This window comes from Jatropha curcas, chromosome 2, assembly GCF_041381405.1.
Source record: "Jatropha curcas cultivar XTBG-Jc1 chromosome 2, XTBG_Jcur_1.0, whole genome shotgun sequence".
Taxonomy (NCBI): domain Eukaryota; kingdom Viridiplantae; phylum Streptophyta; class Magnoliopsida; order Malpighiales; family Euphorbiaceae; genus Jatropha; species Jatropha curcas.
Window position 1 is genome coordinate 190,956 of NC_143152.1, and position 17,850 is coordinate 208,805.

A 17,850-nucleotide genomic window follows, 5' to 3' on the forward strand; every position below is an offset into this window, starting at 1 on the left:
ACAACTTATAGATGAAACCATAATAAGAATTCAGAACTATAAACAACAATTATAAAAACCTTTTATTTTGAACTTCCTGAAACTGAAACTGCATACCTATTACACATTGATTATCCAACCCAATTGATCTCTTATATTGTTCAATCCAAAAAAAAAAAAAAATGGATAACCTTTAAAAAAAAAGAAAGAAAAAATGTACTAACAACAAGGCTGAAGTCAGGCAGCAATAGGAGAATATGTGAGGAAAATAGCATGGCCAATATTCTGAATCAGTGAACCCATATGATTGTCTTCACCAATAACCATCAAGCTCCTGCTACTGGTATTTCACAGGATAAAGATATTGCAAATTCCGCAGAACATAGTCATGAAGCAGATTTTACAACTTCTCACTATTATTTATCTCCAACTGCCGGTGAATTCTTTTTTGTTGGTCAGAATAGACATCAAGTTTCAAATAACTAGCCTCCATAACCTTTTTAAGTTCAAGCCTTGCTTCTACTAGCGGGAGCCTGTGAATTGGTTTCAGATGCTGCTGAACCTGTGCCCCTCAGAGGCATGTCATGATTATGTTTCCCCTCGTAAGTTGTAATAAAAGCTCCCGGATCATCTGATACTCTCTCTACATACTTGCGAACGTTGCATTTCAGCCCAGTACATCTATAATAACTTCTGTAAGATGCATCAAAATAGGCTGTCAGGAAGTTTTAAGAAAAGATAGAAGAGAGAATTCTCATAAGAGAGAATATTAAACCTTGAATATGACTAAAGAGAAGAAAATCATCTCAACCTGGGATATGGATTTCCCTTCACAACTTTCTGCCCATATTTTCGCCAGCGAAAACCATCACCTACAATCTCAGTTTCTGTGGAATTTTGTACCACTGGACGGGGCTCTTGTGCAGCTTCCCTATGTATGCCTGCTTCATTTGATTGATTATCATTTTTCCTGAAATAATATCAATAAAATAATAGTGAAGGATCATTATTTTAAAAATACTAATACTACTCAACTTGAACTAGAGAATGTGAACAAGGACACAGTTTCACATTGGCTATTTATATATGCTTTATCCCTTACCTCCTTTTACTTTTAGGCTCATCATCATCTCCCTCCAGTCCTTTGCCTCCATCATCACATTCCCCACTAAGACCACAAGAGTTATCAGAAGTTACAGCGCCAGCATTAATTGGACCAGCTCCAGCAGCATCATGAGATGGGTGAGCTTTGGCCTGACAAGTTAAATGAACAGGTATTCCTATGTCATTCTGATTTTCAACTCTACCTTCAGAACTTTCATTCCTTTCATTGAGGTGATTATTCCATAACGCGATGGTCTTATCTTGACCATTTCCATCGGATACAATTCCTAGCCCTTGCATTCCGGATGAGTTGCGTTTAGGAGGTTGAGGCTTTGAATGATTGTGTTCACCTTTGTATACAATTTCTGCAATCTGTCCATCCAATGATCTTTCAACCTTTTTTTTCACTGGACAATTTGGATGTGTGCACTTGTAGTAACTTCGTGGATACTCACTTCCTTTTACTTGCTTTTGCCCATATTTTCTCCAATTATAACCATCATAAGATGGTCGATCCCCGTTAGATGCAGCAGATAAGGTTTTTGGATCCTCTTCCTGGTTTTGAGATGTTAACCTTGGAGGTTCAGTTGTCTGTTCTGCTGGAGCATGAGAAGGAATATTCTGAAGAAAATTTGATGCAAGCTGGGATGTAAAATTGTGCTCTTCTTGGTTTGGATGTTGGACTCGAGCCTCAACTGATGGTAGTGTTTGTTGTTGACTACTAGCATTGAAGTTTCCCTGGTCAGAAGAAAATTTAATTATTATTGCACTTTAAGAGTCTGAAAAAGCAGAGGTATTCTGAAAATTCAACATCAATAAACATGTATTTCAAAAGAATGTGACGAGCCCTCACTAGACTATCTATAGACCATCAATAGCAGGAAGAGGGGGAAAAATAGGAAAAAGAAGACTAAGAAGAAGCAGAAGACAAAGAAGCAAGTCAAATTACAGAAAGGAAGAATCTGACTACTAACCATATTTGCCAAAAGAGAAACTGTTGTCTTTGACACAAGCTTGGCCTGTGGTTTATATATGACAGTAGGTTTAATTTCTGATTTTAAAACTTTATCAGGTGAATCACAAACTGCTGTTCCGGAGAGGTCAGCCTGAAATTATCAAAACTGGAAAGTTCAGAGGGAAGAACTCTTGAAGTGGAAGAACAATTCAGATGAAATGAGTGGTCACCTGGGAAGAAACTGACGCAGCTGGAGCACGATTTGTCATTGGCTTGAATCTTACTGTCTTTGGTCTAATGGCAGGAACTGTGGTTTCAGAACATATATTAGGGGGAACATTAATAGCACCTGCAAGGAGCTCTGAGAAAGACCTAAAATTGGAGCACGTAGGCCTGGAAGCTACTGGTTTTGCTATAACTACCCTCTCTGCTTCCTTGATTTCCATTTTGAAAGAATATCTGTTGATTACATTTTATCGCTGGTGTGCCAATTTAAGTATTTTAATGCCCCTCATTTCTCAGTCTATAACATCTAACTGAGCTGTAGCGAGGGAAACACTTGGCAGTGAAGGATGATCAGAGAATTTCTCTTCTTTGAGTTGGTTCCAACAGTACAAGGTTGAATATTACAAGTTCAAACCTGCATCATAAAAAAATTATGTTAATAACTAAACAAAACTGAATATTTAATTGATAAGAAGTAATATGAGCAGACTATACAACATGTATTATGAACTTGCAGCTGCATCTGTTTGTTGATGGATTAACTTCTTACAGTTAAGAAGAAACTATGGTTTTGGATTACACTTATAACTGTGGCACCTCAATGCCAATGGAAGCTCTAAAAGTGCAAAAACTCAGACTCTCTCCTACTAATAATACAAAATTATTAAAGCCTATAATAAAGTTGAACCACACGTTATTTAGGAGATAGGAGGAAGAAATTGCATACAAGGTGATAAGCAAATATCCAATCAGTAAAATCTTTCAATACCAGTACGAAAGAACTGCAGGGCAGTTATGAGACCAGTAGTGCAGGTGAAGAATGGAGCAAGCAAGCTATTAAAGATCTGACTAACTAATTTATCAAATTACACATGCGAAGCCTTCTTAAAATCATGGGTAATTGATGGGATTCAAGAAAAAGAAAATTTTCTGCTCTCAGCTCTGAACAGCATAGCTAGCAATGTGTTATATCATTGAGAAGTGAAGCAAATAGATAGCCACTATAAATGAGTGGTTTTCTTTTAGAATAGAAGAAAGACCATTGAACCATATTCTTGACTTCCAAGCTGATACAAACAGGTTCAGCTATGGAGCCAATTCTAATTTCCATCTTTTGAATTGTAACTCATAGTCTTAAATCTAAACTACCACCAACTTCTGAAACTTGATATCCCTATTGATCATTGTTATGACTATGAGCCATTGAGAAGATGTCGTTAATTAAGAAAATATTTGTACGTTACCACTTGCAATGCATTTTTTTTTAGTATAATGCACACTCTCCTTAAGAAAGTCCCTTTGAGTAAAACGAACGAGTCTTTTTAACTTGAGCAACCTCTCTTCACAATCTTAGAACTTCTAATGCATCAACACATCCATTCTTTCCACCAATATATATATATATATATATAAAGAAAACTCTGAGATAAAATTCTGCAATAACTTCTCAATCTTGCTGAATTAGAAATCAAGTTGAAATTCCAAATGCTACTTCCCACTCCCTACTAATATGCATTGCAAATGATGCCCCTCTTCTTTCTACTCTTTTAGAAACTAATTTCCAATCACAATCACTAGTTACAGGTACCTCAAATATTTTCTGGAAGGTCATGGTTCATAATTTAGTTTCTTTTGATATTATTCTACAATAATCATGAAATGATGTCAAAGCACCAATTAACACTTGCGAATGAGGGCTAAAGAATGGATTTTAATAACTAACAACATGTTAATCCTTGGCCTTATTAACTTTATAGGATAACAAAGTTCCCAGCCAACAAAAAGACTTTCATCTCAATATTAGATATTTTGTGTCAACAATTCGAATACAATTATTCTGACCAAGATTTATTCTTTTATTGAGATTAACAAAAGAGAGAGAGAAAAGTTCAGACAGAATTCATAAACAAAAGTTACCATAAAAATGACACCAATAATCTCACAGTTAATGAAAGAAATGGAAATGAACATAGTTTCTACAAACAAGCGAAACTTAGAAGCTAATAGAAAACATTCAAACCCTAGAAATCCTAACATATAACTTCAAACCAATGAAACCATTAAAACAGGAGATATAGTCAAAAGAAAGCAAATAAGAGGGAAGAGAGAAAGTGGGAACTAACCAAAATGTCAATTAAGTAAGAAGCTTAGGTTGCAGAAGATCTCATTTACTAGCTATATATCAATTAATATAACATTGAAAATAAGCCTGCAATGCAGAAGCAGCAACAGCAATTCAAGTTTTAATAAACAAGTTTATATACATGTAAAGAATTAATTAAGAATTAAAAAGGTGGCACGAGTTCAGCAACTTGACCTTGGACTTTGAAGACACAGAGATGAATATACTACTACAAGGTTTCCATTACTCTGATGTAAAGATTGATGATTTTCTCTTCTTTATTTCTTTTTTCTTTTTTCTTTACAGTTGATAAAAATGAGTTTAAAGATATTATTGACTGAGTTTTCAAGTTCTTAGGTTACTTGAAAAATCATTTTTTTAAAATATTTATGCATTAAAAGATCAGAAAGAAAGACGGGGTGGTTCTAGTTCCTAGAAAGTTAAGAGCTTGAGCACCTAAGCCAAGAAAATTTGCAGAAAGAAGACAAAGAGGAGATCCCAAACAAAATGGTTTTTCTTTTTAAAGAAAAATTGTTTAATAATTTCAAGAACATAATTAAATGATATAATAGGAAAAAAATAATAATAAAATGGAGTTGGATTTGGGCAATAAGAAGGAGAAGTTGAGATTATTGGTCCATAAAGAAAGAAAGAAAGAAAGAAAGGCAAGTGAAGTGAGTGGTACGGCCAACTAACTGTCTCTCCTGCCTGCCTCTTTGACTATCTAATCAGATATATAAAATAAAATAAAAAATGCATTTTCTTTTGCCCTTCTTTTTTGGTAGATTTGCATTAATTCTTCCAATCTGATATTTTTTTTTGAGCTCTTAAAATCTTGGTGTGGCTCTGTACTGCCCGTGTTTGTTGAGTTTTTCAATTCCTTCATTCATTGATTGGGTCCACTGCTGTTCCCTTGTTATACTTATATGACTCTTTTGCACTTTGATTTTCATGGAATAAGAGGGCAAAATAGCCAATTCCCTTACATTAATGCACATATAAACACGCAACTACGACCAATCCATGCATAATCATATATATTTTGATGTTGGATGATACTACAAAGAAGCTACATTTCAAGGGCTAATACATAAAATTGCAATTGAAATATATGATTTTATTTGAAAGAACTATTATATGTGAAATTATGATTTTTATTATAAAAAAGCAACTTCAGGGTAATAATAGGTTTTTAAAAATTTTTAATTAAAAAAAAATCCATCTATCAAGCTTAAGGCATAATAAGGTTGTCAAAAATCACAACTTTAAGGGATGGGTTTCTTTAAAACTTTAGGGTTCCGTTAAGATAATTCCAAAAAGATAATTTTATGTACTGCCTTGATATTTTAATAATAGTTTGATATCTTCCCCCCAACACGATAAGTCTAGTTGATCTTTTTATTTTCTATAAGAATTGCGAGAAATAAGATGTTTTGAATTTAAATTGTCGGTTGAGAATATAACCGCAATTAAAATTTTCAAATATAAAATTATTTACAAGTTGTTATTGATTAAACAAATTTTGGTCCTTAACCTTCCTTGGAGATAATGCTGGCGCAAGAAGCATCGACCGTAAAAAAAATATATTTTCTCAAAAATGATATATATAATACAACAAATTAATTAGAAAAAAGAGTTTAAATTACACAAGTTTAAACTAAAAACTGAGTTAGTATATAAATTTCTCTCATATTATTAATCACCAAAAGAAAAAAAAAGTCCTTTTATTACTATCAAAATACGAATATATTTACAATTTTAATTAAATACTAAAATATTAATAATTATTTTATTCATTAAGTCAAATAATGACAAAAATTTAAAGTAATAAGTAAAATTAAGTAAAAAATAAGAAAATAGAAAAGGATTAGTTAAGATTTGTGGATTGGAAAGTTAGTTGAGGCATATGATAACACGTGGGGCGGTTCCCCCCTAACCCTCAAACTGAAATTCTACGCCAATGACTGGTAGTTGTATAATGCGCCAGACGTGCCACTCCATTTCCTAATTTCACTCTCTAGTCTCTACCAAATGTTTCATATTTTATCAACTAAAAATTTAAAAGTTTTTCCTTCCTAAATAATAATAATAATAATTTTTTTTTTTTTGCCAAATAATGTATATTCGTAGAATTTGAGGCAAATCCATATAAAACTTATTTTATTAAAAGTATATTTTCATATAGAGGTTAATTATAGAATACATTTTAAATTTATAATTTTACTTGAAAATTCTATCACCTAATAGAATTCTATCAACTATTGATGTAAATTTACAAAATTAATTAATATACACTTCATCCACAAATATATGTTTATTAAGGCTGATTAAGGCTGTTGCATGATGATCAATTAATTCTCCTAAATTACAATAGAATATTCTTTAATTTGATACCCTTAAAAAATTGTAGAAATAATTATTTTATTTAATATAAATAGGATAAAACTGAAAAAATCATTCATTAATTATTTTTTTATATTTTCAAAATCAAATATGTTTGCGGAAGGAGAGAGTACTAAACAAGCTCTCAACCATATTAGCAAATTAACAGTACTTTGGGTTAGGCCCAACCCAAGAAAAAACCAGAACTTGAGGGATGTAGATAGTTTTGTCCTCAGATCCACAGACACAGACACCAACGACAGAGATGGGCTGACCTTGGAATATGACACAGCCTCACCAATAAAGAATGCCATTCGTCCAAGCTTCAAACAAATAGTCCACAATGAATATTATTTCCAAGTTAAACATTAAAATAATTACGATACCTTTTGACTTTCAAGCAGTATGACAGGCAAATTGCTTAATCTTTTGCCCCCTGTTTGTGACTCTGGCTTTCCAGTCAACTGCCATGTTATACAGTTCAACTCTGTAAATGAAATTCAAAAAGCAAAAGTTCATTACCAACTTGATGCGGATAGAAATTGTAAAATAAGTACAGAAACTTACCTTCTTTACAAAGCCTTCCAGATGGGAGCGTGAACCAAAATAAGTTCCATGGAGAGACTTAAGTAGCTTATCAACTGTATAATCACATCCTCCTTTGACCAAGACTGTTTAAAACAGCTAACATCCGAATGTCAATCTTAGTAGGAATTTTTGCAAGATTGGTAGATGAGTCAAATCCAGATTCGACCCGGCAGCAGTTTTCCTGTTTTTCCTAATGAAACATAGTAACTGATCCAAAATAGCTTCGTCATAAAGCGCCAAGATCAACAAATAGTAAAACACATCGTTTTTCCATTTTTTGATTGTCACAAATCAAACAATCCATTGTTTGTAAGTGTGAGACAACCAACACACAGAATATATATGCCAATTTATTGCATAAGGAAAGCCTATTCAATGGTGAATAGCTTCCTCTAAAAGTTCGAAGTTAAAAGTTCTTATCAACACATCGCGTACAGCAATTATAGTTTACATCAATAGAATACAGTTGAAGTTCTCTATCTAGTTATGTCAAGCCACCTATGCCCCAAATACTTCGTTTGTTTTTAACTATCAGATTAAGAGGCCAATTAGTTCTCTGCCGATCTGCTTGTGCTTTCATTTGGTGTCTGGCGAACAAATTGTCCTCGCACACGCGGTCGTTGCTCAGCTAATCTCTTCCTGCTTTGGTACCGAACCTAAAACATCAAAACTTTTTCTTCAACAAACTTGGAAAGAAGAACAATTAGAAAGGGAAAAATAAAACAAGATTTATCTGGTTTTAACACAATGTTTAACATGGTAACTGTTGAAGATCTCTGTGCTTGGTTTGTGAGGAAAATCTTGCCAGTTGACCTACCAAAGATGCATCTGGACTGCTATTCTATAAATAAAAAACAAAAATAATGATTCTAATGCTACATAAAATGAAGACTTTCTGACATAAGGAGGTGTGTAACCTGAAAGATAGCACAGTACCAAAATTGGCAAAGATGCAAAATCGAAATTTTAACTTCTGACGCTGACTAATGAAGTGATAATAGTCTTGCGAACTCGATTGCAGGTTAAGGCCCAAGATCAGCAACTTCACGAAGAAGAACTTAAAGGACAGCACATAATGAGTTTCCTTTCCAGGATCATGCTTTAATGGAACTATAACAAGTTAACAATGTGAATGCTCCTTGAAAAAGAAAACCAATTGCTTAGGCTTGTTACTGAACATGGATGTGACATTCATGTCCGTGTTCTTACAAAGAGCAGAGCACAAATAAAATCATGATGAGTGAATGAATGTGCATAGAAATCCTAGTCATAGGAAGTCTCAATGGGATCTCATCCTTTTTATACGAGGTTGAAGCACCCAACAAAAATAGGAACAATGGCAAAAGAAATGTTTGAACTTTCATTGAACTTCTACTTAAGTTCCCAGCTTTAATTTTTGGCAATGAAGCACACACAATCGAAAAGTTTCTAATTGGGTGCATTTAGCCATTTAAGGTTTCCAAGTTGTCCAAGTAGACATCAAGGAGCCCTTTTCTCTAAGATTTACGCCGGATATATACAGAGAACTAACTTCCAACCAAAAAATCATTTCCTCAATGTACTAGAAAAGAGTTAATTTCAATCAAGGCAAGTTTCTATAGGTCAGTTTGGTATTGCTATTGATAATAGCAACTTTTGAGCCCATAACATGCAAGTACACAGGGGCGGAGGTATGTGTTAGAGGAAGGGGCCAATTGCACCCCTCCTGTTTTTTTTTTTTTTTTTTAAAACAATTGCCTCAATGAGGCCAAGGTTCAAACCTTGGCTAAACAAAGTTTTTAACATATTTTTAACCCTTTTGCCCCCCTCAATCTCTGCCCAATATTCCTTTAATCAATTTTTATATTAGTTTGCCCCCTTCTTTCTAAATCCTAGCTCCGCACCTGCAATTATATTAGCAATGCCAAACTGCACCTATGGCTATCCATTTAATATTAAACTTTCCAACTCAAATGAATCTTACAGACAAAAGAAGGCCGCAATGTCCATGCAGGCATTATAGAAGCACATATGCTTAAATTATATATACTCCACCACTTGATTGCAAAGATTTAAAGTTGAAGCATTCAAATAGAAGTTAACCTAAGTTCAAGAACTTTATAGTAAGTGTCCCCCCCCAAAAAAAGAGGAAAATTAGACATATTCACACAGCAATTTAAATAGTGAGTACGAAAGTTATAATCAATTTTATAGCCGTAACGTAACTTAGCATCTAATATGTAAATACCAAACAAGCAAATGCAAGTTAAATTTTACACATACAGCAAAGGCAAAGGAAAAGGCAATAGAAGTTGAAGATAGGAGAACATATTATATTGAAGAATGGAAAAGAAAAGAGCTAGCAAAACCTTGATTCTCTACATTTTCATATGTAGTTATAAAGCTCTTCGAATCAAACATGCAGTAGTAAAAGTACGAACGAACATTCTATAAACAGCACGCTCAAAAGGGAGAACCACATAGGGTGAAAGGAAAGAATGGCTTGAAATAGGAACTTGAAATTTCTACTAGAACGAAATCAACTTTAACACTACCTTTTTCCGGAAGCATCTCTCCTTCCTCTTCTGCCGAAATTTGGTCAGGGCAGCTTCTCTTTGAGAGAACTTGTTTTGATCTATTCTGTTTCCGCCCCCACTCCCACTCCCACTACCATCACCACTTCCAGTTTTACCAGCAATCCCATTATCACTTTCCATGTTAGTACCTCCAGCATTAACGGCAGTGCTGCTCCCATTTTGTCCATTGCTCCCATGGTTGCTACCTGAAGCACTTCCATTGATGCTATAATTGCCACCATTACCTTCAACAGGCCCACCCAACATATTGGATGACCCACAATGTGGAACAACTGCAGCCATTTTCTTCAATGATGAATCATCATGACCAGGTGGTGTCAGTTGCTGTTGCGATTGCATGTTATGGAGAAGATGATGATGGTGATCGTTATGGTTAGTGAGATGCTGAATTTGGAGTTCCTGAATGGTGCTTCTCGGTTGAGTCATCATCATTGTACTGGCAGCATCATCAGCCTTCTCTGGTAGAATCTGCTGAGCACATAGCGGATCACCTTTCATAGACTGAAAACTAGAATGTGGGTGCAAATATTTCATTGTGGATGATCCTGCTGACTTATTGTTCAAGACTGCTGACTCAGTGAAGGCGTGATTTGTGGTGGAGCCCATATCAATGTTATTGCTACCAACATTTGAGCATTGATTAGGATGATCACCATTTGAATGAGACTGCAGATCACAAACTGATCCTTTTCTAGTAACAGCTAAACTAGAATCATGTGGAGGGCCACTTCTAATGTTTTCCCCAGAAGCCTTGTTTGCCTGTGAGGCTGCATTATACCTGCACACAGAAAACAAATATAGGACGAGCAAGTCATAACGTAGACAACAAATGTAAATTGTTTAGGATCTCTAATCTGAGATTAGAAAATAAAAAAAATAAAATAAAAAATAACGCTTCTCGTACCTAGAAAAAGCTGAGGAATCTGAGCGTCTTAAGACATTACGATCTTCCAGAACTGCTGTCCCGACATCCTTAACTTCTCTAAGTCTTTTTAAACTAAGTTCAAGGGGCGGGGTCTCTTTAGCATCACCGGAGGATTTATTTTTTATATCTAAGATCTTGGAATGTTTTGAAGCCTCAGACTCTGTGCTGTCCAAATGGGGATCGGTAGTCTCAGTGGGGAAACCAGTCAGATTGACAGCTTCATATTTTAATTTTCTTGATGGACTCTCACTATTGAGATCCAGCTGTGCTTTATCTATTTGCTCCATCAATTTACCAGATCCCTTCTCAAGTAGACTCTTTTGTTTTGCACCTATAAGTTTGATTGAATCTTCAACCTGGTATTCAAGTTGTAAATCTAGATTTCCTGGCACAGCCTTCTCTGGTTCTTTACCGATTGCATTGTCTGAAATGTTAAAAAATAATAATAATAATAAAAAAAACTCACCTACATGACAACAAGAACCTGAACAACCAAAACAAATTCTAAATGACTGGCCCATACAAGGCCATAGTATACAGATTATCTTGCATACCAAGTTGTTCCTCCTTTTCTTCGTGCTCTTTTTTAGTCATTACAGGAGCCTGTTTATTCCATGATATTTCCGCATTTGAGTGTACAACTTGTGCACAGGTGCTATCAGGACATTCAGCAACTTGATCCCATGGAGACACAGGCTGTGGACTGTCAACCTCTACAGCTTGTTTTGTCCAAGAGCTCTACAAAATGATCATGCAATCATAACCTTTTAGTGCTTGTACAACAATCCAACTTATAGAAATTTGATAAAGCTCTAGAAACTTTAAAGTGAGACAGAAATTAGCATGATGAAAATAAATTCTAGTTTATAATAATCTACTTCGCATCTCAGATTCTTCTTAATATCCACTTCTAATCCTCATGCACTTTGCCATGCATTTTTGCACATGCATATGAAAATTGATCTAATTTGAAAAGAGACATAACAACCCCATAAATAACTTAATGTCTGACCAAAGAAGGATATCATCCATGACGTTAGCACATTCACACTATCTACAATATTTTATCATGAAAGCAATCACATCAGTTTTTCCAACTTACTATGACCTTAACTTCTTTATATTCAGTAGAACAGAAGTTCCATATTTGGGCTGGACTCAGACCTAACCTGTTTTATGTCAGAAACGGGCCACAGCCATCTAAAGAAATGTTTCAAATCTGAGTACTTGGCAAGTAACCTATAAATGCAATATTATAACCCTAATATATTGAACTGCCAATTAAATAGAGTTTATCAATAACAATATCCATGCCTTATTGAAAAATACACATCTCCATTTTAAAATCTGAAATGAAGTACAGTGAAAAATCAGAAGGATACATGGTGTAAAAGACTTTCAAGGGGAAGCAACATGAGCTGCTCCTCTCACATTTGACTAAATACTTGAATGAATAGGCATGAAGGAAAGAGAAATTTACCCCCTTCTGACCAGAAAAAGAAGGAAAAACAAACACTTAATTGCTTTCTTTATTGAATTTTCAAGAGAACTTCATCTATTATATTAACTAAATGGAAACCTCTTCAAATGCTATATCAGTTTTATTCTTTGATTTTTGTGCTTTCTTTATTGAATTTTCAAGAGAACTTCATCTATTATATTCACTAAATGGAAACCTCTTCAAATGCTATATCAGTTTTATTCTTTGATTTTTGTGAAAACATTGTCTTTTTGTTGGTTTAGTCAAATTCTTGCAATAACAACAACAACAAAGCCCTAGTCCCAAACTAGTTACGGTCAGCCATACGAATCCTTTGTTTTTAATATGTTCTGTGATCAGATTAATAGCGATTCAATGCAAAGTATAAATTGGAAAAAGATTTCACAACAAAAATAATGAAAAAATTGATCTTCTAATGATAAGTTACAGAATAAAGGCCATCCAGCACTTTGAATGTTTGAAAGCTCAGGATAACGGCAACAAAGAACCAGTGGCAATCAAATAGAACAAGAATAACGTCCTGTGCGTAATTGCAACAATGAAACTGATACTTCGAAATTTAACTGTGTGAAAGTATCAAAGCCAAGAAAATATTTCCTGGACTCAAATACAATATTGAAAGAAAATGACGAGTATAAACATGATTTTGCTAATAAAAGACTGATCTTACCTGGGTCCCGCTCCCATTATCGCTTCCATCCCCAACATTTAAGCCGATGCTTCCATTACCGTCTTCATCATTACTGCCAGTGTTGTTGTCAGACTTGTCAACACTTTTTGATTTTACAGATTTTTGAGTTTGCGTGCCACTTTCACTCCCACTACCACTAGACTAAGGAAAAGATAAGAAACTGATCATTAAACACAGAAAGAAACAGAAAAATGAATGCAATCCTAAAAGAAATAAATGTGTCCAGGTATGATGCATAATCAGTGTCATCAAAGATAAGTTCCTTCCAAATCAATATTGATGATTACTCCATCTATCTCAAAAGGGTGATCTAAGCACTGAAGTAAGCAGGTGCATTGGTTTCTATATGCCTTCAGAAAATCCAAAGAAGAAAAAAGCAGCTGGAAACTCCTTAAAGACCTAATTGCAATTGAGAGTATGGCTTTGAAAATCTGAGGTGGAAAGTTCCAGCTACTCACACTATGGCATCTTCTCCAAACATGCTGCCAAAGGTTCTTAAGTTCGTTCTTTCGTATAGGCTTCACTAAAAAATCAACAGCACCTTTTGACAAACACTTAAAGACTAAGCCCATTGAATCATGAGACGACATCACTGCACACATATCTCATAAGAAAAAAGGTGGTTAAAAGTATCCATTCGAGAAGTCACAACATGATAATAAGATCTAACGCCAAAACAACAAATAAAATGAATAAAAGCCAAAACTTACTGATGACAGGAACGTTCTTGCGTGTTTTGTGGCTCATAATCTTGCACAAAAGACCAATGCCAGATAAGCAAGGCATGACTACCTCAGTTAAGACAAGGTCAATGTGATTAGTCAAATCTTCTAATATCTTCCATGCTTGTATTCCATTTGCAGCGTCAATGACTGACACAATAATAAGAATTATAAGAACAAAAAGAACGGCAATATCATATGGAAAGACAAGAATTAAAAACCTTGAAGAAATGATACTTATATTTAGTAGGTGGACATATCAATATCAAAAGTAGATTGCATTAGGAATAATTGCCACAAACGAGAGTCAGCATATTAACTAACAGAGTCAACTAAACGTGCTCAGTGATATGCATGGTCAATCTTTAGTTGGATCATCAGCATATTGATGATTAACAAGTTTGTTTTATCTGTCATAAATGAGTGAATGTAGCCGAGTGAGTTATATCGAGAAACCAACGGCGCTGCACTGGATAAGTTTGATAGTAAGACACTTAGTTTTTCTCTCTTATTTTCCTTCCTTTCCCTTCCTCCATTTCCCTTTCTCCTGTTCTCTTTCTCTAACATGCTCTCATTATATCTCTCTAGAACTAACAAACTGGACATTGAAGTTCTACAAGTGAACTATCACAGTTATAAAAAGTGACATAATAAAGAATTTGAAAAAAGATGGCAACTATTTCCACATGATGAGCATGGACATTCAGTAATGCAAAAGTCATATTTGCTACAAATGCTGTTGCTTTAGTAACACGGGGTAACATTGCAAATTAGGCCCAACTTCGACATACATTCTTGAATGCTTTCCATGACTTGTAATTTGAGAGGTTCACATGAAATCAAATTTGGAACAAGAAGATTCACTTTGCACATCAAGAAGCATTTTTGGAACATGGAAGCTTTTGATTAAATAGAGTTTGCCTACAACTAAGTTACTTTAAGACCATGACTTATAATTTGAGAGGTTCACATGAAATCAAATTTGGAACAAGAAGATTCAATTTGCACATCAAGATGCATTTTTGGAACATGGAAGCTTTTGATTAAATAGAGTTTGCCTACAACTAAGTTACTCTAAGATGTTTTATGTGAAGCCAAAATGCTGGCATACAACTTATATGGGTAAAAATATCTGACTACTATAGTTCCCTCCCGTGAATTTTTTGAATATTTGGAACAATTCAGTTATGTAGCATTTTTTCCAAACTCTTCCATGAGAAATTGCAATCCATGCAGAAATAGAGTCATTTATTCACATACACCAGACTAATAAAGCTCCTAGACATATCTTACATAGAAGGCAAAATGCCAACAACTACCTTACACCGTAGATTCTTGCTATTTATCTGCATCATGAAAAAGGTACCCTTAACATTTTGTCCGACATATTTGGAAAGGTTTCCAAATTTTCATTTCCTAATACTCAACAATCCAATATTTAATGATTGATTATCTAGCCAACCAAAATATATACTTTAAATAACTAATAAGTCACTCAATATCAGTTCTTAACTAGATTTCCAATTTATAGGACAATCAACCTTGATGGGTGGTATCTTTAAACCAGTAGATTTTCTATTGAAACCAATAAATTTGAATTTACATGAAATTCATCATCTTATATACTCCACTAAATTGGAACTATCTATCAAACTAATAGAATAGAAAAATTGAGTTCAGAAACAATTGGAATTAAAAATTTTGTTTTTGAGGTTTGTTGCTTGGCCATGGGAGGTTGATTAAAGCCAGAAAAATTATGCGTCTACTATAAAAATATGACAATCAGTCTAAAGATTGAGGGAGGATTTGGGTACATGACACGCCCCATTCAATTGGTTGTTAGGATAAAATGTATATTATACACATATGCAATCATCCTAAGATTTGTTGACTAGCATAAGATTGAATTTTGGACATGTACAGAAATCATCCTAAAGTTTAGGGCGAAAGTCGACATGATTTGCCCCAATTGATTATCATAATTTGCTACATTCCTTTATTCTTTTTTTCTTTTGACTTAAGAGTGAAGAAGAAAAAAACCCCATGCAATCCATTAAAAAGAAGCAAAGGTTCCTTACAACTATTCAAACCATAAACAACCCTACATCAATCCATCAATTTCAACAACAAGAATGATACACCATCATAGCCACCTCTGAACCATACCAGCATTGGAAAATATTGCACGTGATAATGCTAATTCAAAAAACAATAAGATGCACAAAAGTTTATTGCAGCCAATGAAATCCACAAATAGAATTTCAGTAGATCATGCACAAGCAGGGATAAGCAAGTGTAATATTTGTACAGGACACAAGGTTTGCTAAAAACTTTGTACCAGAATTTCAAGTTTTATGACCATTATTAATTTAAAGACTTTAAAGCAATATCTGTAGCAGAGAACCTGTAATACCTTCATAACTGCAATTGCGAAGCAGGGCAGTGACAACATGACGCGTAGAATCATCATTTTCCACCAGCAGGACCTTGAGGGTTCTCAGATGGAGAAACCTCTCCCAACAAACCATTGCTCCTTGAGACTGCTGTTGCTGGGATAGTTGCAGTGCAGCTGGTGGGGCCTGAGAAGCCCCCACATGTCCAGCTGTTATGTTTCCAGCAGTGCCATTTACTTTCAAACCATCATCTTCAGCTAAATTGTTCTCCTCATTTACAACACCATCCTTAACTCTCTTGTTCACACTTCGCATCTGATGATTAACTTCCCTCAAATCTTTGTTCCCAACTCCATCAACGTTCATCTAGACACTACCTGTCAATTAGATTCAAACAGCCTAATAACAATAATAATAATAATAAGGCAGGTGCAATAGCTGAACAGTGAAAAACCCTCTTCAATCCAAAAAACAAATGGCACATAGCTTCCTCTTCCAGAACCCAACTCTACAAATTCCAGATACTGTAGCTCAACCTGAAATGAAGAGCAAATCACAGCGCAGGCATCAACTTTTCGTAACAAAACAAATCTCACCACCTCAGATATTTCCAATTTTGTTCAATCCTCTAAAAGTTTTCTCAATTTAGCCTGAATGGACAGAGCATTATATGAGATTATCTTAAATATATCTCACTCTAAACAGAGAAAAAATTAGTCCACAAATTTTATTCAAATCTTACAACTCCAATTCATAAATATCAACCAAAACAAACAATGACCTTTAGTTGACCGTTTTCCATACACTTCACAATTGTACAAATTACAGTTACAAACCCTAACCTGAAGCAAAGAGAGAATCAACAAATCTTACATCATTCCATAATTAATCTAAACAACGAGTCCAGAGATCTAAACAACCCTCCATTAAGGACTAATTTCAAAATTCAACACACTCCATAACCATTCATTTCAAGCATAAAACGAAATTGCATAAATAAACAACTAAAATAAATAAATCCGTGGATATGATAACAAGATTTAAAGTAGACATGGCAAAATTCCTCTGCAGCTTACCTAAATCAGAATACTAATCACCTCGTAAGCTTCATTAAGCACCAATACGAAGCTTGATTGAGCAGAATAGGGAAATTAGCATTGCAGGTGAATTCTCAAAGCATGATAACAAAAAGACAAAAACAAATATAATTAAAAAATATATATATATATTAAAAAAATTGGATTTATGGAGTAGAAAAAAATAAGCTCCACTGGTGTAAGAAATGGGGAGACTAAAGGAAAAATGCTATATCGGCGACCTTCTGTTTTGGAGGAGAAAGGAGAAGATGTTGAGATGAGTACAGGGTTAATGACGTCGACGGAATGAAGTTGTGGAAGTGGAACGTTACGGACCTGCCACGTAGGTTCAGATATTTACACGTGTCGTAGAATATGGGGTGACTTGTACTTGCTGAGTTGGACAAAATCAAAAGCGGAGAGCTTAACGTACGTGGAGCATCTCTGAAGATCTTTAGATATCTGATGTGAGACACGTGGCGGGGCTGGAGTTAGCGATTTTGATCTTAATCACGGACGTCAAACATCCAGCAATCGCTGTTCTACTGTTTTTTTGAGTGGAACGCTGTTCTTCTGTTTGATTGGGGGCTTAAAGCCCAAATGTCCTCCGT

General features: G+C 34.7%; 2 protein-coding genes across 3 annotated transcripts; both read right to left on the reverse strand.

Moving 5' to 3' along the window:
• Window positions 1–37: 37 nt before the first annotated feature.
• TTG2 (WRKY family transcription factor family protein) lies at window positions 38–5,078 on the reverse strand. 2 transcript variants are annotated; one of them, XM_012226864.4, is made up of 7 exons: window positions 4,581–5,078; window positions 4,387–4,472; window positions 2,269–2,678; window positions 2,058–2,189; window positions 1,082–1,821; window positions 791–949; window positions 38–672 (listed from the first exon to the last, which is right to left on the reverse strand). In XM_012226864.4, the coding sequence occupies exons 3-7, from the start codon at window positions 2,482–2,484 to the stop codon at window positions 486–488; spliced, it is 1,434 nt and encodes a 477-aa protein (XP_012082254.1). In that variant the 5' UTR covers window positions 2,485–2,678; window positions 4,387–4,472; window positions 4,581–5,078; the 3' UTR covers window positions 38–485. The 2 variants fall into 2 exon arrangements, with proteins under 2 accessions (XP_012082254.1, XP_012082255.1); XM_012226865.3 differs by lacking the exon at window positions 4,387–4,472.
• A 2,607-nt stretch (window positions 5,079–7,685) lies between these two features.
• On the reverse strand, window positions 7,686–17,522 carry PRR7 (pseudo-response regulator 7). Its single transcript, XM_012226866.4, has 9 exons — window positions 17,240–17,522; window positions 16,184–16,699; window positions 13,759–13,920; window positions 13,507–13,640; window positions 13,028–13,189; window positions 11,411–11,594; window positions 10,836–11,280; window positions 9,890–10,709; window positions 7,686–8,011 (listed from the first exon to the last, which is right to left on the reverse strand). The coding sequence occupies exons 2-9, from the start codon at window positions 16,527–16,529 to the stop codon at window positions 7,904–7,906; spliced, it is 2,361 nt and encodes a 786-aa protein (XP_012082256.1). The 5' UTR covers window positions 16,530–16,699; window positions 17,240–17,522; the 3' UTR covers window positions 7,686–7,903.
• Window positions 17,523–17,850: the final 328 nt, after the last annotated feature.